Genomic DNA, 24,115 nt, shown 5'->3' with positions numbered 1-24,115 from the left:
GTGTGTGTGTGTGTGTGTGTGTGTGTGTAGAGTCCCACCCCCCTTTTTTTGGACAATATAATGGCAATAAAGACTTTCTGTTTTTCATTTGTACTCACATCAAACATTCCCCCTTCTACATAGAGACCTATAGGCATGTGTGATTTTTTGTTTTACATTGCTCCATTTTTCTGTGTTCTTTACAAAACATCACAAACATGTACGTTGTACAAAAACAACAACACCAAAAATAAAAAAAATACACACACAAATGCAACTACATATTTTTATTCAAGAATATTATTTGTTCTGCTGTGCTGGAGCTTAAGCGGCTCCTTTTTTTACTGATTCACATATTAAGCATGAAACTTTATTAGGACTGTCCAGACTGAAGTGTTCCCACACTTGAGAACGGGGTCTCTTGCGTGCATTTTCCATTTTGATATTAAACAAGCAATGTGAGCTGAGGACGGCGTTCACAAGGACGGCGTTTACAAGCAGCAAACAAGTTTGTAGTTGAGGAAGGACTTTTATTAATTTTGGGACAGTGGTTGAGACCGCAAGGTGTTTCAATTTACATTCATACAACAGACATTCAAACGTCATTGTTTTTATTATATATTTTTTTATAATTATACACCATGTAAAAAAACATAAAGACATGACAATTATGGATATAATTATAACATTGGAATAAAATGGACAGCGGGTATGGGATAGCGCAATCGTCGCGCTGTGTGTTTGAGCCTTAATGACGTGTCAGTGAGGAAACAAAGCTTCATTTCCACAGGTCACGTGATAGCCTCATTTCAAGCAATGCTCCGAAACACTGTTTCGAAGCACTAGCGTGTCGAAAACTCGACACGTGTGTCGAAACTGGGTGTCGAGCGACCCATCCCTAGCTGTGACCTGTGCAAAGGTCTGCCGAGGAGGTGGAGGTGGCGCAGTCTGCGTTTTCCTTGGCATGCAGAGCTGTAGAGCCTCATCATCTCTCTTTTTCTCCTCGCATCTCTTCTGCATCCGTGTCAGCGCTGAGCCGAAAATGCCTTCAGCGACGACCGGTGCATCTAGAATGGCCTCCTTTTCTCTATCTGAAAGATTGGCCAGATTAAGCCAGCGTCCCCTCTCTTGTATTACCATTGTGGCCATGGCTTTTTCCGCAGCCTGAACGGCACATCTCTGCAGACGGAGCGAGAGGATTACTCAAAAATCTTTGAGTAATGTAGGGGTCAAGCATTTCTTTGATTATTTATATATTTATTTTCTTCTATTTATTTTTATTTATCCTTTGTTTCCCTGACTTTATAATATCTGTTGTATTTGTCTGTATATGTTGCATAAAAAAACAACGAAGTTTGTTTTTTGGGAGAAATAAATTCTTCAAATAATTTACATTAGTACTAGAAAGAAAATCATACTGTTTCTTACAGTTGAATATTGATTTTCATTTCATTAAATGTTGGTAAAAACCAGCTGTAGCTGTCAAATCACTAGCTAATTTGACTGGTTACATTTTGTGTATGTTCACTCATTAATTTATTGGGGAAGTTCATGCAAGCCAAATCTGTTTGCAAAGGTTTAACATCATGACATTATGGAGTATATTGCAAAAAAAAAAAAAAAAAAACACTCCTACAGAAATGCACACATTGATTAGGTCTGGTTAGATGAATTTAGTTTGTGTGCGCATTTAGAGTGCTTTCTTTCACTGTATGAATCAGTCTATTAATATGCATTAAGAATGAATTCAAGACATGGAGCAGAACATTTATATATTTATATCATTTTCATATAGTTATAAAATCACACAAAGAGTGGCGGGTTTTTTTTCTTAAGAAATCAGCATGATTACAAATGTGATTTTTTTTTTTCAGTTCAATAAACAATAAGAGACCTACCCACGTTTTAGACCCCACATTGGCTGTTTTTGCTCTATTTCGCCAACAAAAATCATTTCAGCCACAGCACTGTTTTGCATCTCAGAGCAACATTACAGTGTTTCTTTCCTGAATGATTCAACCGTTTAAATGATTCGGTACAATCACAATGAATCACTTATGAACAGTGAGTTACTGCCACCTACTGGCAGTTTAAATTTCATATTTAAAGTATCTTTTCATTTTTTTTTTATATTTTCAAATATCATTATTCAACGTTTTATGTTTAAAATATCAAAACATTATTTATGCATTTGTAACTGCAGGTTAAAGCATCCATGCAAATAGCACTTTAGATGCAACTTCTGCAAAGATGAATTTTGTTAATACTGATTTCATTTGCTTGGTAACAGCCTAAATGTATTGACTGATTATAATTGACTGATTAATTGTAAGAATTTCACTCAAAAGATGATGCACACTTTTAGAAAAAATGGATTTATAAAGGTAAAAATCAATTTAAACTATTTAAAATATTAATTTCTATCACTGCAAGGATCTGGCCACACAGAATATGAAGAATATCAGAGAATTCAGGAGTCAGTTGTCAGTCAGTTGAATAACAAATACGAGATAATATTGTCTAATTATCTTTATTAATACCGTTATTGATAAAATCACAGAAAATATTGAGACATTTTTTTTCATCAATATCACATACCTCTAGTACTGACACCAAATGATTTGTAAAGGTCGCTTTGTCACGTCCGGTGTAGACAGCCTCAAGCTGTTTCATTTTATTATTATTTTTGGCTAGTAAAAGTTATGAATGATCGGTAACTTAAAAAATTATTGGCTAAATTAGCTGGTGAGTGAAAAAGTTCATTTCAATCCCTGACTATGATATAGAATCTATATAAAGAATATTAAATAGTATATTATGATGCTGACGTTACTTTGTCATTTTCATGTACAGTAAGTCAAAAGATTTTGAACAGTAGGATTTTTAATACTTTTTCTTTAAAGAATTCTCTTCTGCTCAGAAGAGAATTATTATTTATAAATGCATTTACATTTTTTTATTTATAAATGCATTTATTTGATCTAAAACACAGCAAAAACAGTAATATTATGACATGTTTTTTCTATTTTAAATAACTGCTTTCTATTTGAATATATTTTTTTAAATGTAATTTATTTCTGTGATCAAATCTACATTTTTAGCATCATTAGTCTTTAGTCAGTGTCACATGATTTGTCAGAAATCATTCATTTGCTGCATTTTTATTAGTCTCTATTTCAGACAAATGCTGTTCTTCCGAACTTTCTATTCATTAAAGAAACCTGAGAAAATTCTACTCAGCTGTTTTCAACATAATAATTAATAGTTGTTTTTTTTGAGCAGTGAATCAGAATATTAGAATGATTTCTGAAGGATCATGTGACTAAAAAAATTAGCTTTGAAATCTCAGAAATAAATAAATTTAAATACATTCAGATAGAAAACAGTTATTTTAAAAACACTAAAAATCTTACTGTTCAAAAACTTTTGATTGGTATGTAGTTTCTAGTCAGAGAGCCTTATTATTCACGATCCCACTTGCCATTCTCTGCAAGATAATTATCACATAACATAATTAAAGCTCATGACAGAAGTGTTCACTACACCATCAGCTCTTGTCGTTTTGATGATATAACTGATCACCATCCAAAAGACCATCAGAGCATGAGCTTGTTTCTGCCAAAATGCCTTTCCCTTTGAAACTGCACAATAATTGGCAATAATGAGATACTTGCACTGTGTTCAAAAGAACAGTGACATGTTATGTCATTACGGTTCACTGTCAATGGATAAATATGCATGTAAACTAATTAGAGGTGCCTTTATGCTGAAGATGCAATATTAAATGCATTAATATTACATCAAATGCATTTTTTTTTACATTAAATGCAACACATTTAAATGCAGACTCAAAACTCATCTGTTCAATGAGCACTGTGCTACGTCTGAACAGATTGCATGATGTTATGTATAATCATTTTTACTGTGTTATTAATTTTAAATAAATTTTTAAATCATCTTAAATGTTCTTAAATTCTCTGTTTTTATTGTTGTGATTATTATTATTCATTTTCATGATATTATGATTTTAATTACTTTCATGTACAGCACTTTGAATTACCATTGGGTATGACGTAAATAAACGTGCCTTGCCTTGTCTTAACTAACAGCGCCATCTACTGCTTAACCGCATCTCTACAAGTCTTGAACTCAAGTTGGAGTGAATTTTAAAACCCAGTTTAGTTTCTAAATTTAATTATATTTCAATTCGAGGTAGCAAACAGGATGCAGCTTAAAATGAACTGAAATTCAGCTTTAATTCCTCACTATAAATAATACAGCTATGCATACACCCATTTAATCAACTTTCTGAACATTTAATGAAAATAATCTTCAGTGTCTAAAATTACACTTTGTATTTACTGAGACTTGTCTTTCATTTAAATATATTTATCTACATTATTACATATACATAATTTCCCAGTATGCTCCTACTGTCTATTATAAATCTTCAAAGTGAAGTGTTTTTTCCAGATGGAAACCTTGAACAAAACTCTTAAGAAATCATCTGCTCTGGAACATTTTAGTTGTTACATTCAACTGAAGGAATTCCTGAATGCTGCATGATTGTGTTGAACATCTTTAATTCCTCTTCCTGTCATTTCAATTCAACCTTCTGTTTGTTGTGGCCTGAATTGAAAATTGCATGTTGCTCAAATCCTGCTACATAAACTTTTAAGTATTGCCAAGCAGTAAATTCAAGTTAAATTCAAATAATAATGCAAGAATACAGCAAATATTTTTTTTTTATTATGTCTAAATTATGATATATTTCACTCGAAAAAATCTATAAAAATTGTTTGTGGTAATAAGAATGGCAAAAATATGAACTTATAAGAATGATTTGCAGCTGAATTATTATTGGTGCTCAGTTATTATTATAATCAATGTTTATTATTATCAATGTTGGTATTTAGTTTGTAGTTATGGAATGGTAGTTTATTGTGGTTTTGCACAAATATTGTGCAGCACAACTGTTTTCAACATTGATAACAATCAGAAATGTTTCTTAAGCAGCAAATCAGCATATTAGAATGATTTCTGAAGGTTCATGTGACACTGTAGGCTGGAGTAATGATGCTGAAAATTCTGCTTTGATCACAGAAATAAATTACATTTTACAATATATTTACATAGAAAACAGTTATTTTAAATTGTAATGATATTTAACAATTTTACTTTATTTTTGAGCACATAAATTCAGCCTTGGTGAGCAGAAAATACATTTTTTACATTTAAAAATCATAGTATTACAGTTTAAGTCAAAAAGTAGGTTTGCAAAAATGTGGAAAATGTCCAGTAAATTTCAAAAACATTCCAGAAATTGGAAACCTTCCTGGGATTTTTGGAAATTTTCCAGAAATGTTCCACCTCGTCAAAAATGTACACTGTAAAAAAAAAAAAAAAAAAAAAAAAAAAAAAGCCATACAATTTACGGTTAAAAAAAAAAAAAAAAACGGCAGCTGTGGTTGCCAGAAGTTTACCGTAAAAAATACGGTAGCAATATTTTATGGTTTTCACTTACATTTACAGGTAAATACCGTAATTTCATTAACTGATATAATGGTAAAGTACCAATCTTTTGAAGTACTGAAATCTGTTTTGTACCTTTGTAATACACTGATAACCACCAAAAGCAGGTGGTGATGACAACATCACATGATGAACCAAAGCCCATCAGAAGGAGTTTTAAATAATAACATATATAGAAGGTGCACAGTGTCATTCACACAAACACTAAACACCATCATGGTAACACACATAAAACTGAAATAATGCAAAAAACATTAATTTAACAACATTAGATGTAACATACAACCCTAATGTACAAAACTTGCAAGAAAAAACTAAGAAGAAAAAGTTATTTCAACAAAAAACAGTGAATTCTGGGAATGTCAATTAATTTACGGTAATTCACTGTATATTTTACGTTCTTTTTCACTTCCAAAAACAGAACACGTGCAAAATACATGCAATGTCCAACACAGTTTTTCACCGTATACTTACCGTTTAACCATTTCACAGGTTTTTACTGTAACATTTTTAAAAAATTTTACCGTTAAATTCACGGTAATTTTTTACAGTGTACAAAATCTGCAAAATGCATGTTATTTATTATGTAGTACTGACCTGAATAAGATATTTCACACAAAAGATGTTTACACAAGAGAAAATAGTTTATAAAAATGACCCCCTTCAAAAATGTACATATCAGGCATGTGATTGGCTAAGGACAAAAAAGCAGGAAAATATACTAAGACAGGAAAATATACCCCCCCCCCCCCCCCCCACTCAAAATCGATCATCTAATCAAGGGGTCTTCAACTAAAACGGCTCGAGGTCCAGTAATGAACCCTGCGCACCAGCCGAGGTCCGGACAATTATATATAAAAAACTTTTTTTTTTTTTTTTTTTTTTTTGCAGGGTATCTGCAGCATATTTTATCTTAAATTCTACACATTTAAATACTTTTTAAAGACCTGAACAAAATGTAATTAATAAATAAATAAATTATTAAAATGACTGTAAAAAGCATGATTTACAATTGAGATGCAGATTTCACAAAACAAAAAAGATTTCTTAAATTATAAAATTCACATTTCAGCCTTCAAGAGTCCTTCAATTCTTATATTAATTTAAACAGTTATTGTCAATCAAGTATTATATTAATTAACATATATTTTATTTTCTTAATTGTTTAAATTTGTATAACACATGATCTTGTCGATCCATCAGATAACATTTACAACTCTACGTGTTTGGTGCTTAAAACCATGGACTGATTTGTTTACATTGGTCTTTTTGACAACATCAGATGTATGAGCTGATTAAAAATGTCAGATCATTCTCTTCCAGCAGGAGGCGCTATCAGAATGATACACAAAACAGCGCCACAGCTGACTTTGAAACGCTCAGCGCTCATATTTATTCAATGGATAACCTTATAAAGTTCCATCGTAATTCTTGCCTTTCAGTCCCTACATTTAAGACCACCTCAAATAATTAAGTCTTTCTTAACCCCTAATAACACTACAGTCATCAATAAAAATGAAGAGCTTTATTTCAAGAACCGACTTTCAAAAACCCTTAGCCTACACAAAATACGTTTCTTTTTATTTTGCAGAAGAGAAATATTAGGGAAGTAAATTAATATCAGCATATGAAGTATATTCGTCTATCATTGTCTCTTAGAGAATGTGCACATTAGATGCTGAAAGCGCTGTTTTTACTTTCACTTTAATATGCAGTTTTCACGTTGCTTGTGTGATATCCATTGGCTCACCGTCGTGGTTTAAAATATAAATATGTATGAAAATACAGTATAAAAATTATATTTACAATATTTTGCGACGTAACCCCAAAATAATGCATTTTCCATCTACGTTTTTGACTCACTGAAAGCTACATCTGTCTGCCGATCTCTACTCTCCTCACTGCACTGATTGCACCCAAACGCTGACCCTAGTGTGCTTGATATAAATGTATTTATTAGAAATAGCGTTTGGCATTTTTTTTATTATGTTTAAAGCTTTCACGGTCGGCATGGACGCATCTTGCGGTCCGGAATACTTCGCCATCCGCCATTTGCGAACGGTCGCAAATACGTGACAGGTCACATTTTCAGGTCGAAAAATCCGGAATTCCGGATTAATCCGGAAAAATCACATCCCTGACATATGCTTGATTCCTAATACTGTGTTGTTACCTGAATGATCCACAGCTGTGTTTTTTGTTTAATGATAGTTGTTCATGTGTCCCTTGTTTGTCCTAAACAGTTAAACTGTCTGCTGTTCTTCAGAAAAGTCCTTCAGGTCCCACAAATTCTTTAGTTTTACAGCGTTTTTGTGTATTTGAACTCTTTCCAGCAATGACTATGATTTTGAGATCCATCTTTTCACACTGAGGACAACTGAGGGACTCATATGCAACTATTACAGAAGGTTCAAACACTCACTGATGCTCCTAGAAGGAAAAAACATGCATTTGACCTCTACAGCTGGACCTCTGACCTCTGGGCCAAGCTGCATTTGTCAAGGACTTGCTGCCATGTGAATGAGAGCATCAGCAATAATTCACAAATACAGTCCCAGACACAGAAAAGTTCTCATGGCTGGAGGAGCGTGGTAAAAACCAGGGGTTAGTCAAACACAACGACAAACGCTGAGAAGTTATAAATCCTTCAGACCAGAGAATCAATCAGGCTGTAAGGAGGTTATAGAAATAATTGGATGACAATAAATGGGTAACAAGTCTGAAGTCAAAAAGAGCCAACACAGTTTGAATATTAATTAGTTTCCTCACTCGAATATTAATTAGTGACTTGATGTTGGCAAACTTACAAGAAAGAACTATCCAGCATCTTAAATGATGCTTTAAACATGACTGAAGCAGAAGCATTTTTAATACAACTAAACAAAAAGGTTGATTGTAATATACTACATTTCTTCAGTCACAAGCAAGTCAGACTGATCACTCTAATTCAGTGATGTAAAAAAAACGAAAAAAAAAAAAAAACTAGGCAAAAATCTGAAAATTAAAATGTTGCTTTTGAAAAAAAAAATTAAAGTAATAAAATTTAAACAACTGAAATAAAAATAAGGCTAAATATAAATATTAAAAAATTTAAATAATAAAAAAGAAAATTACTCAAACTAAAATGTGCGCAAAATGCAAAAAAAAATAAAAATGGCAATAAATAAAATAAATAAAGCAAATTCTTATAACTTACACAATAATTAAGAATTAGGTCCAACCAAAGGAAAATGCAAGCAAGCAAACAAATGAGTACATGAGCATTAAAATTAAATAAAAATGTATACTAATTTGTACAAAAAATGTACAAAAAAATTACTAAATTAAAATGCTAAAAAAAATCAGATTTAGTCCTACTTAGAAAAGTGCAATTGCCCCTGGTTTACATGGGAAAAATTAAATCTTATAACTTATAATCTTAAAACATTTTTTTAACTTGTAAATGAAATTGAATTAAATTAAAATGCAAAAAAAAAAAAAAAAAAAATTTAGTCCTACTTAGAAAAGTGCAATTGTTCATGGTTTACATTAAAAATAGATAAATAAAATACAGCAAAATCGTATAAATTATACAATAATTAAGACTTCGGTCCAACTGAAGAAAAAAGCTAGCAAACAAAGAAACAAATGAATGAATGAACATTAAAATAAAATAAAAATGTATATTCCAATCAATAAGATTTATGTAAATAAAATTGTACTAAATTAAAATGCCAAAAAAAAAAAAATCTGAATTAGTCCTACTTAGAAAAGTGCAATTGTTCGTGGTTTACATGAAATAAATAAATAAATAAAATAAAATCAAGTACATATATAATAGTTAGGACTTGGGTTCAACAGAAGGAAAATGCAAGCAACAAATAAACAAATCAATGAATGAACATTAAATAAATGTATACTAATTCCAAATCATTAAATTATACAATAATTAGGACTTAGGTCCAATGAATGAATCAACATTAAAATAAAATAACTCATACTAATTCCAATCATTAACATTAATGTAAATGAAATAATTTAAAAAAGAGGTATTTAGTCCTACTTAAGGGAGAAAACGGTAATTGTCCATGGTTTACATTATTTAAAAAAAAATACAATTAAATAAAATAAAATGCAAATTCTTGTAACTTACACAATAATTTAGACTGAGGTCTAACTGAAGAAAAAAAATGCAAGCAATAAATAAACAAATGAATGAATGAACATTAAAATAAAATAAAAATGTATACTAATTCCAATCAATAAGATTTATGTAAATAAAATTGAACTAAATTAAATTAAACAAATCAATGAATGAACATTAAATAAATGTATACTAACTCCAAATCATTAAATTATACAATAATTAGGACTTAGGTCCAATGAATGAATCAACATAAAAATAAAATAACTCATACTAATTCCAATCATTAACATTAATGTAAATGAAATTAAATTAAATTAAAATGCAAAAAAAAAAAAAAAAAAATTACTACTTAAGGGGAAAAAGTTGCAACTGCCCCTGGGTCATATGAAAAATAAAAGAGGAATTAAAAATTGCACTATTTTAAAGTACAATATTTCTAATACAAAGATGCAACCTGTGTTTTATTAGATAAAGCAAACAATATAAACACTCTGCTCCGCTAAATCTTCAAGCAAACCCGTAAACAGCCAAGAGAAAGCAGAGAAGAGAAAGCAGCATCCCGTGGGAGTTTGCCAGCGCTGGGAAGCCTGAGCGCAGGGTTAAAGGTACAGTACAGCACGTCAACACGGCGTCAAAGGGGCCGTCCTCCTCCTCCTCCTCCTCCCTCCGGCTTTCACTGCCCGCTGCACAATGCTCTTCCTGCCAGCTGAATGCGGCTCATGCAGCGCTGCACATAGAGGAAGAAGTGCTGCTGGCTTTCTTTTCCTCTTTCTCCCTCGTTTCCTTCCCCTCAGACGCTTGTTTTCTCCAGCAGAGCCGGCGCTGTAGTGATTCTGACACTTGAAGGAGGAGCCGCAGAAGCCGGTGGAGGAGGAAAGGCCCCTTCTAGACTTCCCTCTCCAGTCAGGAGGAAAGGAGAGCCATGGAGAGCGACTCGCTCCCGCCTCCGCCGACGTTCAGCCCGGCAGTGCCGCCCTACGTCAAGCTGGGACTGACGGTGGCCTACACCATCTTCTACTCACTGCTCTTTGCGTTTGTGTACGTGCAGCTCTGGCTGGTGCTGAGATACCGACACAAGCGTTTCAGCTACCAGACGGTGTTTCTGTTCTTGTGCCTGCTGTGGGCGGCTTTGCGCGCCCTGCTCTTCTCCTTTTATTTCAGGGACTGCGTGACGGCAAACACACTGGGACCCTTCGCTTTCTGGGTGCTCTACTGTTTTCCAGTCTGTCTGCAGTTCTTCACTCTCAGCCTCATGAATCTTTACTTTGCACAGGTGAGTTCGACAACAGCGTCCTTTGCACCTTGCAATTGTGGCGACAGTAAAATCTGGTTTTAAGATTATGGGTCACCTGAATGTTTACGAGAGACAGTATTTTGGACATTCAATTGTAAGCAAGAGGAGATATTGTGTCTATAGGTGTGAAGCCAAAATGACTACTTTTTTTAAAACAACTTTTTTGTTGGAGAAATTATTTTCTGACACTAAAAGACCTGACCTTTTCAGATGATATTTATCCCTCTTATTTGTCCAACCACCCATCATTGCTATGCCATTATAGTTTTTGTTAATATTTTAGGTTAGATGTTCTTTTTCTTTTAATTTTAGCTGAAGTTTTAGTAGTGTTGTTATTTTAGTATTACTGGTATGCCAGTATTGTTTTTATTTTTTTTAATTTGATTTGATTTTTGTTTCATATACTACGTTTTTATTTTTATATTATATACAACTATTGTTTACATTTTTAGTATTATTGGTATGCCGTTACAGTTTTTGTTAATATTTAAAATTATTAATAATATATGTTTGTTTTTTAAATTAATTTTCTGTTTTTATTTTAATTTGTTTAAACTATAATTATTTACTATTTAATTATTAACCCATACATAATAAAATAAGAAAATAATTAAGGTTTAGTATTTTGCCATTTTTGTATTACTGGTATACAATTACAGTTTTTCTTAATATTAATAATATTTTTTTAGTTAATTTTTGAGTATTAGTAGGTTCACAAGAATGTTTACGAGAGACAGTATTTTGGACATTAAATTGTAAGCAAGAGGAGATATTGTGTCTATAGGTGTGAAGCCAAAATTACTCCTTTTTTAAAACAACTTTTTTGTTGGAGAAATTATCTTATTCTGAGACTAAAAGAGCTGACCTTTTTTTTACCCTCCTTTTTGTCCAACCACCCACAGTGTTATTTTAGTATTACTGCTATACCATTATAGTTTTTGTTAATATTTTAGGTTAGATTTTATTTTTATATTTTCTTTTAGCTAAAATTTTAGTAGTTTTGTTATTTTAGTATTACTAGTATGCAAGTATCGTTTTTTTTTTTTTTTTTACTTATTTTGAATTTATATTTTCAGTTAATTTTAGTCAATTTTTTTGTAATTCTTTTTACATCTTAAGTTTTAGTAATTTAGTTATTTTAGTTTTTGTAATTATTTAATTTATTTTTTATATTATCTTATTTTATTTATATCATTTTTGAGTAATTTTGTAATTGTAGTATAATTAGTATAGCATTATATATATATACTTTTTAAATATTTAAGATTAGATTTTATTTTTTACATATTCTGTTCTTATTTTAATTTTAAAGTTTTAGTAATTCTATTATTTTAGTTTTTGTGTATATATATATATATATATATTAGGGCTGGGACACGATTAATCGCGATTAATCGTGTCCCAGCCCTAATATATATATATATATATATAATATTTTATTTTGTTTTTATAATGTTTCAGCAATTTAGTTATTTTAGTATAATTGGTATACCATTATATATATTATATATATATTAGTATTACTGGTAAGCCACTGCAGTTCTCGGTAATATAAAAATTATTTTATTTTTATATTTTTTGTTTTGTTGTTATTTTAGTTTATTTTAATTTTTTTAATTTTATGTTTTTATTTTTTATTTTATTTTTTTGTTTATTTGTTTTTTAATTGAATTGGAATCGCATTATACCTTTTTTGAATTGAAGTCAAATTTATTTATATATTTTGTTTTATTTTAATTGTAAAGTTATTTTATGTTTATAGTTTTTAATACATTTTAGTTTTAGTTTTATTTACTTGCACTTAAATGAAACAAGAGAATAAGAAATGTTGCTAATTATTTATATACTTTTAATTAAATTTTTATTTGAAGTAATACATATAAATAACAATAAAATTTTTGCCAATTATTACTACAGAAAAAAAAATACTTTTCACCACCCAATCAATATCTGATGATAAAATAAAAGAATATAAATCAGATTTAGCTCATTAGTGAAACCCAACATCTTTCATGCAAAAACCATCAACAGCAAAAAGCATCTTGATCTCATTGTGGATTATGCAATCATACTGTACCATGTACTGTAGAGAAAACACTGTCTATCCATGATTATTGCTGCATAGATCATAATAATATGACAGTGAAGCCAAGGAAGAGCAGCTTGGGTCATTATTGATTTACACCCACGCTAGTGCGTACTGTTTGTCAATTCATTTCAATGCAATGTGTATTGTACGTTCTCAAAAAACATATTGTTCCAAAGCAGAGATGTTGCAGTATAAAACTCTTCTTCCTGTTTTATTTTGATCAAAGATGCGCATGTAAATGAATCACACATGTGGGAGTACAGCGTGAGTACAAAAAAAGAGAAGTGAAATCACCCACTGCGGTCTGAAGCGTTTGCACTATATAAAAAACACTACAGAAAAGACTTCTGTCATTTAGTGCAACTATTGTAGAATGAACTGGATTTGGTGGATTTTTAAGTGTAGTTTTAGTCAAGTCAAAAAAGTATAATCCTAGTAGATCCCAGATCTTATGCAATAGTTGTGAACTTGCTGACATGTTTATGATGGAATTGAGCAGTAAACCTGAGAAGCTTTTGCTTTACAACCTGCTGTTTCTGTTATGAGCAAATGCTTGACCAGGGAACTGATGACTTTTGTGATTCTGAATGTGACATTCTTGGTTTAATAAGTCATTAGCTTCAATGCTTTATGCATGCAATATTTACACTAACTCACAACTTGTTTTCTGCTACAGGTCATTTTCAAGGCAAAGTCTAAATATTCACCAGAACTTCAGAAGTACAGGTGAATATGGTTCCAAAACTATCATCTAAAACAACTGTACTTTTGCATCTTAAATATATTTTGTTAATTGTAATTTTCTGTTTTTTTTTTTGTTTTTTTGTTTTTTATAATATATTATTATATTTTATAATGTTAACATCATAATGTTATCTGATTATTGAAAAAAAATATATATATACACAGATATACACACACACACACACACACACACACACACACACACACACAAACACACACATTTTTTTAAAGAAATATGTATATTGTATATATGACAAAAACTATTTATCACTGACTTATTAATACAGTTTATTAAACTAAATTAAAATTAGAATTTATTTAATCCTGTAAATGTAAGCAATAGCCATCAATACACTGTGGGTCAAAATTATAGATTTTTCTTGTATGCCAAAAATCATTAGGGTATTAAGTAAAGACCATGTTCCATGAAGTTTTTTATATACTTCCTACTGTAAATGTATCAAAACTTAATTTTGTAAAAAGTAATATGCATTGCTAAGAACTTCAACTGGACAACTTTAAAGACGATTTTCTCATTTTTTTTTTTTAAATAAGTATCACTGACATATTATTACAGTTTAGTAATATTTTAAATTGTTTAGATTTTTTCAATTTCATTCTTTCATTTCACTTTAAGTTTGCAATGTTGTTTATATATATATATATATATATATATATATATATATATATATATATATATGTTTTTTTCATTTGGACAACTTTAAAGACGATATTCTCATTTTTTTATTTTTTTTTATGTATCACTGATATATTATTATTATATATTATTATTATTATAAATATATTTTAGTTTAGTAATATTTTAAATAGTTTAGATTTTTTCAATTTCACTTATTCTCATTTAAGTTTAAGAATTTTGTTTATATACATCAGGGTTTTTTTTAACAACTTTTTCTCAAAATTTTATTTTTTTTGCACCTTCAGATTCCATATTTTTTAATAGTTGCATCGTGGTCAAATATCCTAACAAAACAGTTATTTATTACACTTCCAGATGATGTATAAATCAAATAAAAAAAACTGACCCTTATGACTGGTTTTGAGTTCCAGGATCACATTTTTATTTCACATAATCAACATGTTTTTTTTTTGTGTGTTTTTTTTTAAATAAGTATCACTGACATATTAATAGTTAATAAATATTTTAAATTAGTTTTTTTTTTTTTTCAATTTCACTTATTCTCATTTCATTTCAAGTTTGCAATTTTGTTTAAATATATATATATATATATATATATATCAGATTTTTTTATTCGTTTATCGTATGTTTTATTTCAAGTAATGGACCAGTTTTTTTTTTTTTTTTTAGGTTGAGTTTCCATTGTAGTTTTCTATAATAACCCCAAAGTTTCTGTAGTATACGAGAGCTTTACTCAGCGGTGTGTCTCGTCAGGTTGCCGCTGTACCTGCTCTTCCTGTGCATCAGCATCATCTTCCTGCTGGTGAACCTGACCTGTGCGCTGCTGGTGAAGATGATGAAGGCCGACACAGAGACTGTAGTGCTGGTGCGCGTGGCCATCAACGACACTCTGTTCGTCCTCTGCGCCGTCTCACTCTCACTGTGTCTCTACAAGATCGCCAAGATGTCTTTGGCCAACATCTACCTGGAGTCCAAGGTAACAAAACACAAATACACAAAAGACAAATTAAAACAGATGAAAGCTTGGTTTACAGCAAGATTAAAGTCAATATGAATACATACACTACGATATATACTGAATATGATAGGTGTGTTTTGATTAGTTTTTTCATTTGCAAGTTTTTGAACTCAAATAAATTATCCATTTAAACAGGCAAAGCATTTTAGTGAGTTAACCAGACGGAAATGGCCTCTTTAAAAACACAGCAGCATGGGAAAGCATTTACAGTGTATTTATCCATACATCATCTTGGAATTTATTTTGGCTTTCAGTCTTAGAAAACATATTCCCAAGTCCATTTTATGTCTATATAAAGAGGCTGAAATGGATTGTGGGACACTTTCCTTTAACTTTTTGATTTAATGCATATCAGGGTTATTATCGTTATCTAAAACTAACACAAAAAACATTAAAAATCATTTTTCTTACTTGAAATTAAATCAACATGAACTGAAATTAAATAAAATATAGAAAACGTAAACTTGCTTTATTTTAACTAGTTGCCAAGCAGGATCATCATAATAAACTAAAATTAAAAACATTACAAATAAAAAAAAACACACATACAAACACATACCAAAATTACTACAGCAACTAAAATTAAAATAAAAACAGAAATATTAAAAACTAACACAAATTGTGTGTTCATGTGCACATTGACTATCACTCTAAATAAACTAATACAATCAGATACATTTTCTCAAATATTTATTACAATATACAGTATAAGTTACTGATAAATTTAACATTCACTTCAATGAAATGAGCTGGTAACGTTTAGCTTTCAACTAATGAACTGTCACCAAATGAACTGTAGTGCTCAAACTAGTTCAAATATAGTAAATTAAGCTACAAACTCTATCATAATGCACAAAGTATTTATCTAACATGTATTTTTTAGGTGCAGCTTGTCATATTAATGAAGTGTTTTCACTAGTTAGCGTTAGCAGTAAACCGGTTCTCTTACCTGAATAGACTTGAGTTGGATCTTTGGAATGGAAATATGGATTTTTTTTTTTTTTTGTTAACATCATACTTTTATTCATCAACGCTTATTTCAGTTAATGTCATAAAACTACTAAACTAAGCCGTTAGTTGTAACGTTACTGACAACGAGGTTTAAACATGGCGGAAGACGCGAAAAGAGAAACAGACAAAACGAGTCATTTACGCTGGAACCGCTCTGATTGATTCAAACTTGTGATTTCGATCGTTCAGTTCAAGTGATTCACTTGCAAAAACAGATCAAAAGAGCCATTCATCTTCGAATGTCCACATCGCTTGTAATGATTTTAAAAAGCACGCCACTAGTGATGGGTGAAACAGAGCTATTCAAAACTTCGAATCAGTTACACTGTTGCGTCGCAAAATGATTCACTTTTTCGAATCTCTCCAAGCGGATCGCGAATCGTGAATCATTTGATTCAGATCAGAGCGCGTATTGCGAATCGTTTATCGGAATCAGAGCGCGAATCATTTTAGTCAAATCGGAACTTCGGAGCGCCGATCGCAAATCATTTGAGTCAGATCAGAACTTTAGAGCGGCCCCAGGTTGCGAATCATTTCGCAAATAATTTGAGTCGGATCTTAGGAACGCGGTTCGCAAATCATTTTGCAAACCACTATTCAGATTGGAACTTCAGAGCGAGGATCACGAATCATTTGAGTCAGATCGGAACTTAAGAGCTGGACGCGAATCATTTTGCAAATCATTTGAGTCGGATCTTAGGGGCGCGGTTCGCAAATCATTTGATTTAGTCTGAAACTTTGGAGCGGGGTCGCAAATCATTTTGCAAATCACTATTCAGATTGGAACTTCAGAGCGAGGATCACAAATCATTTGAGTCAGATCGGAACTTTAGAGCTGGGACGCGAATCATTTTGCAAATCATTTGAGTCAGATCAAATCTTTGGTTCACGAATCAATTGAGTCAGACCGGATCTTCAGAGCGCCGATCGCCAATCATTTAAGTCAGATCAGAACTTCGTAGCGCGAATCAGAGCAGGGTCGCGAATCACTATTCAGATCGGAACTTTGAAGCGCGGATTGCGAATCATTTGGTTTAGAACGGAACTTTGGAGCGGGGTCGCAAACCATTTCACGAATCATTTGAGTCAGATTGGATCTTCGGAGCGTGGAGCACAAATGATTTGATTCAGATCGGATCTTCGGGGTTGTGGGTTGCGAATCATTTGACCTAGATTGGAACTTCAATGTCATTCACCTGTTTGACAATTTACCACACAGAGACATTTTGATCAGATTTTTTATGTTCATCCAATCTCATTTTGTAAGTGATTTTTTAAAAGATTTTCTTTGGATTGTTTGATACTCAAAAGAGAATATAGGATAATACAACTTAATTTATTTTTCTTGCTAGCTAAATTTCACATACATAAAAATGTACTGGCTCTAAACCTCTTTTCTTTATTATAAGTTGATCTAGACAAGTAAACTATAAAGTTCTGTTAATCCTAAAGCAGTGATAACAGCATTTCATATTCATTCTATGTGTCAAATGATGTAAATCTATTTATTCATTTATTTTTGTTAACCTGGCAACACATCCCTTATGAAAATTAACCATGGTTTTACTACAAAAAAAAAAAATTGTATGGAGAGGTTTTGTCTGCTGTTGTCAAAATCAAACCTATGCCCTTGACAAAAATATCAATAAAAACAATAATATAAAATCTCAATGATACTAAAATAACACTGTTGCCAAGGCATCTTCTCATTTTCATTTAATTTGACATAAAATACTAAAACTAAATAAACTAAAATGAATAAAAATGACAAAAACACAAAACAGGTGAAAAAGCAATATTTGATGCTAAAATAACACTGATGCATATTGCATTAATCAGTTAAAACAGATAAACATATTACATACAGGGTTGTCAAACATCAACATCAAACCAGTTATAAACTATATCCAGTTGATATCGTTCACTTTCATTCTCATGATGGTAAATGTAAAACAAGATTACATTAGTTAATGTTAAACTGAGTTTAGTTTAACAGTTAACATGGGAATACTCCCATGTAGTGAAATAGATCAAAGTCAATGTGAATCTTTGTTTAAAAAACTAGTATATATTATCCGCTGCATAAATGAACTGAATAGTGTTTTTCGTACCAAAATTGAGTCTGAGATGAATGTCCCATCTCGTCTTTTCTGTCTAGGGTACATCCGTGTGTCAGGTGACTATAATCGGAGTGACGGTGATCCTGCTGTACACGTCCCGTGCGTGTTACAACCTTGTGGTGCTGGCACTGGCAAATATCAAGAGCATCAACTCATTCGACTACGACTGGTACAATGTATCAGACCAAGTATGTTCAATGCAATTGCTAAATTCCTCTTTTAAACAAAAAAATGCTATCAGCTGTATGCAAAGTGACCCACATTCAGTTTTTGACCACTGAAAAAAGATCCCCTCATCTCTGGAATTGAACTAAATATGTGACCCTGGACCACAAAACCAGTCATAAGGGTCAAGTTTTGAAATTGAGAATTATACATCATCTGAAAGCTGAATAAATAAGCTTTTATTTGATGAACGAATGTTAGGATAGGACAATATTTGGACGAAATACAACTATTTGAATATCTACAATCTGAGGGTGCAAAAAATTGCAGAAAACTGCCTTTAAAGTTGTCCAAATTAAGTTCTTAGCAATGCATATTACTAATCTAAAATTACATTTTGATACATTTATGGTAGGAAATTTACTAAATATATTCAAGGAACATGATCTTTACTTACCTAATAATTTTTTGCATAAAAGAAAAATCAATAAATTGGATGCATACAATGTATTTTTGGCTATTGCTACAAATATACCCATGCTTTTTATGACTGGTTTGTGGTCCAGGGTCACACATGGCCTTATATATAAAGATAGATACTTAAAGACAAGTTTGTTAAGCACCAGAATCAAAAAGAATATTAAGACATCTTTAATATTTCTTGAGGTACAGTCATTTGAACTTTGGATAAACAACACGAAAAGTGCTTTTTCCCATTTTTGGACTTTCACCATTGGCATGTAATGCCACAAAGATGACTAAAGTCAACTGATTTTACTAATAGACCGGCCAATCTCTGTGTAAAACCTGTGGATTATTCATTTTTTATGTATTATTTGTTATAAATATACATCCATTGCTTTTAATCATTTTTGGAATAGAACAAAATTTTAAAAACAAATAGCTGTCACAGAGAAAGGGGTGTGGTTACAAACGAGATAACAAGGGGGAAATACAAATATGGGCATGACTAAACCAATAGGAAACAAAACTAAAGGGGACAACACGGACTAAACCAAATGCATAGGAAACATGGGGGGGAAAACACTGGGCAAACATGACAGACAAGACTCAAATCCTGACAATAGCTGGGGGACTTTCTGAAATTTGGTTGATTTGACACGGAATGAGCCTTTTTGTTTTTTATGATTATTAGTGTATCATGATGAATTTAGCAATTTTGCTCATTTTTGCAACTGCTAAAATTATTTTATTCTTTAGGCAGATCTGAAGTCAACGTTGGGCGATGCTGGATATGTGGTTTTTGGGGTAATCCTGTTTGTTTGGGAGCTGTTGCCCACTTCACTGGTGGTCTTCTTTTTCAGAGTCCGTAAGCCGGCTCAGGATCGGGTACGAGATTTAATATAACCTTAACATACACTCTTAACAGCGATGCCATAGAAGAATCTTGTTTGTCTAAACAGTTCCATAAAGAAGCTAACATCTGAAGAACCTTTCAGTTTCACCAAAGGTTCTTTGTGGCAAAAGAAGGTTCTTCAGATTATAAAAAGGTAAGAAAGAGATGGTTCTTTAAAGAACCTTTGCCTGAGAGTTTCTTTGTGCAACCAAAAATGGTTCTTCTATGGCATCGCTGTGAAGAACCTTTTAAAGCACCTTTATTCTTAAGAGTGTACAACATTTAAGTTACCATACAAAAGTTTGGGGGTCAATAAAAAAGTGATACTTTTATTCATCAAGCATGCATCAGATTGATCACAAATTGTGTCAGTAAAGACATCTTTGAAGAATCATGTGACATTTAATACACTTAAGAAAATTCAGATTTGATCACAAGAATAAATTACAGTTGAACAGATATTCACACAGAAACAGCTATTTTAAATTGTAATAATATTTTACAATTTCCCTGTATTTTGGGCTAAATAAATAAAACCCTGGTGAGCAGAATAAAACAGATTTCAAAAACAAAATAAAATGTACTGACCTCAAACTTTTCAATGGTACAATAATATATAATCTAAACAATGAAATCTTAAAGACTCTCTCTTTGGCTTGTAGAGTGTGTCAGTGATCCCCGGCCACATGTTCTCATCTAGAGCTTATTTCTTTGACAACCCACGACGATACGACAGCGACGATGATCTCGCATGGAGTATCATCCCACAAAATATTCAAGCCAGGTATGACAGTCAAGTTTCTCATTCAGTCAGAAATATATCACAAATATGAAATCAAAATGTACCATGATTGATAATCTACTCCATGCTTTCTAACATCTTTAGCTTTTTAGTGTAACTGTACCAATATTTACCTTCAGCAAACATTCCACCTTTACTGATTTTCCAAAAGTAACCATATGAAATTACACACTTCAGCTGTAAATTTCAATGAAAAGTCTGTCTTAATTTCATGCATTTAATGCATTAAGGTGAATAGGGTAAAAAAAATTACTAATAGTTATCTCATTACTTACCCAGTTGATTACATTGATAATTGCAAACGTATTTGTATTTTCTAAAATGTTAGGTTTTATTATGCAAATGAGCCATTATATAATGAAATATGCACTAATTTGCATACATTTCTACGACAAAAAAACTTTCTTGTTTAATTTTTTTGACATTAGAATTAGAGTCAAATGTTTTTACAGAGGGGATTGTGGGCATCTCCTTTCTCACGCCATAATTCAGAAAAAAAAAACTTATACACTATATTTTTTACAATTTTGGGGGGAATAAAATGTTGTATAAAATCAAGCAAATTATATATGACCAAATCCCTCTGTAAAAACCTTCAGGATATAGACAGGAATAAAAATGTCAAGTTTGGTGTGTGTAAGTGCTACAGAAGTGGAGATTGATAGCTCAGAGTAGGAGAAAGAACTCATTTTGAGAAAACAGCCTTTAAAAATATGGATTGTAGTTGAAATCTATTGACACAAATAGATAAAGTGCTATCAAACAGACACTTAACAGTGTCTTTTGGATATTTTCTTTCCACTAGTCTGAAAAAACACTTTTTGAAAAAGCAAAAAGCCCAAAATCTCAAACTTGACAGCTGCATGAATAAACAGCGTTTTTCCTTAATTTGACTATAATGGTTTAAATACATGCTTTCATTCACAGTCTTACACCAGACAGCTATGACTGGGGTTGTCGAAACAACAGTTTCACCGCATACGTTGAAGGTGAAGAGTCTCATCTAGCAACGGAGGAGTTGAACCCCTACTAGAACATTCCTAATGAGGAGTTGTATTGTTTTGCACATTCCCCATCACTGATGGGTAATATTACATACCACAGATGTCTCTATCTGTATTTATTAGGGAATTTCAATATAATACTGCAGTACGACTCTGGAAGCAAAACTACCAATCATTTTCTCCAAAAAGAAATCAATATTCCTATATTGCAATTACAGTTTTTTAGAATGATTCATTCACTTCAATGATGCACTGCAAAAAATAATGAATTGAGTCCACATCCATATATGTTCTAGACAGTAATACTTGTATATTTAAATATTTGTATTTGTTTTAAATATTTGTATTTTTGTATTTAAATATTTTAAATATTTAGATTTAAACATGAACCTACAATTTCAATAGTCATTGATTCAATAGTTTTATATGGTGCAGTTGTTTTTGATTCGATTACTTGCAGTGCCTCATGGGAAGAGTAATGCATTGCCTAATTAAAGAAATTAAATATCATTTCATCAACAAATACAAACTGAAATCCCTATGGAGAAAATTAATGGGAAAAATATTTTCCAGGATCAGTGCTGCTGAAAATGTGGCCGTTCATTGTTTTTAAAAGCATTTTTATGCCAGTAGTTCTCATTTAAGATGTACAAAACGTCTCTGAATTGAGTTTGCACTGTCAATTATATACAGAAGAATATATTAAGTATACTAGATGAGTATGCTAACATTCCTAGTTTTTGTTGCTATTTTTGTATTGCTGCTCCATAAACAAAATCATTATCATCATATTTCAGTTCTGTTCAGATTCGGGACACAAGCCTGTTTAACAAAACCAGATGAAGGAAATAATTCATTTCATATTTACTTGGCCTGAACTGTGAAAACATTATTGACACTCTCCCATGGAAAATATATATTTTTGGAGATGTTTTTCTATAGACAACTGCAATATAATGCATTAACAGAATGATCACTATAGACAAAACAAAACATGGATATATTTTCAAATGTTTAGAAGTAAATGAAGGAGTTTGGTTTGTTGTCCATTGTTTTTATAAATGCATTTTCAGTGTTTGATTGTACAATTTGTAGCTTTTGCACTTTGTAAGACTTTGTCTGACTTTGTTTTCTACATTAATAAAAGAAAAAATCTATATATTACAGACAATGAGATCACTTGTCTAGAGACTGAATGAAACCTATTGCAGATTGACACAATTGTTTAACATTACATCACTTGCTCACCAATGGATCTTCAGCAGTGAATGGGTGCCGTCAGAATGAGAGTCCAAACAACTGATAAAAACATCACAATAATCCACAAGTAATCCAAAAACAACAAATTTGTATGAAACAACTTCAAACCTTTGTTTCTGACTAAATGAGTCTCATCTGACGGCACCCATTCACTGCAGAGGATCCATTGGTGAGCAAGTAATGCAATGCACATTTCTCTAAATCAGTTCTGATTAAGAAACCAACTCCTCTACATCTTATGGCTTAAGGGTGAGCACATTTGAATTTTTAGGTGAACTGTTCCTTTAAGAAGCACGTGGTATGTTGTACAGTAAACAATGGCAGTAATGTTGTTCTTGCCTATAATATGCTCATTCATATCTTTTTCTTTAGACACAAACTGTAACTGCTCGTCCATTATAAAAGAGTGTTGTTTTGCTTCTGCTCGTGTCTAACGCCTCCATTCATTCAGACTTACAACAGAGCGCTCTGGCTCATTGTCATGTGTGCAATCACAGTTAACATGCAATTCTCTGGTAAAAGAACATTTCTTTTTGTATATAAACTGAACTTCAAGTCTGCAATAATTAAATATTACACAATAGTACTAGGCAACTAATTTAAACTGACAAGTGGTGTTACAAATGATATTTAGGAGTTTGAGCACGTAGTGCTGAAACTCTATTGTAATTTTCAAGGATTTTTTTAGGGGTTCGAGCACGTAGTGCTGAAACCTTCTTGTAATTGTAAGGATTTTTTTTTAAAGGGATAGTTCACCCAAAAATGAAAATTTGATGTTTATCTGCTTACCCCCAGGGCATCCAAGATGTAGGTGACTTTGTTTCCTCAGAAAAACACAAACAAAGATTTTCAATGAAAACCGGTGCAGTCTGCCAGCCTTATCATGGACGTGGATGGGCACCAAACCTTTAAAAGTAAACAAAAACATGCACAGACAAATCCAAACTACACCC

The 24,115-nt window shown here is 31.7% G+C and overlaps 1 protein-coding gene across 1 annotated transcript; it reads left to right on the top strand.

The window, feature by feature from the left end:
- The first annotated feature begins 10,559 nt into the window (after nt 1–10,559).
- On the top strand, nt 10,560–23,043 carry gpr137ba (G protein-coupled receptor 137Ba). Its single transcript, XM_073834803.1, has 7 exons — nt 10,560–10,910; nt 13,697–13,746; nt 15,179–15,401; nt 18,613–18,762; nt 19,961–20,089; nt 20,759–20,880; nt 21,826–23,043. The coding sequence occupies exons 1-7, from the start codon at nt 10,560–10,562 to the stop codon at nt 21,929–21,931; spliced, it is 1,131 nt and encodes a 376-aa protein (XP_073690904.1). The 3' UTR covers nt 21,932–23,043.
- The last annotated feature ends 1,072 nt before the right edge of the window (nt 23,044–24,115 follow it).

Source organism: Garra rufa, chromosome 2 (genome assembly GCF_049309525.1).
Source record: "Garra rufa chromosome 2, GarRuf1.0, whole genome shotgun sequence".
NCBI lineage: Eukaryota > Metazoa > Chordata > Actinopteri > Cypriniformes > Cyprinidae > Garra > Garra rufa.
This window is presented reverse-complemented; position numbering and strand designations above follow the sequence as displayed.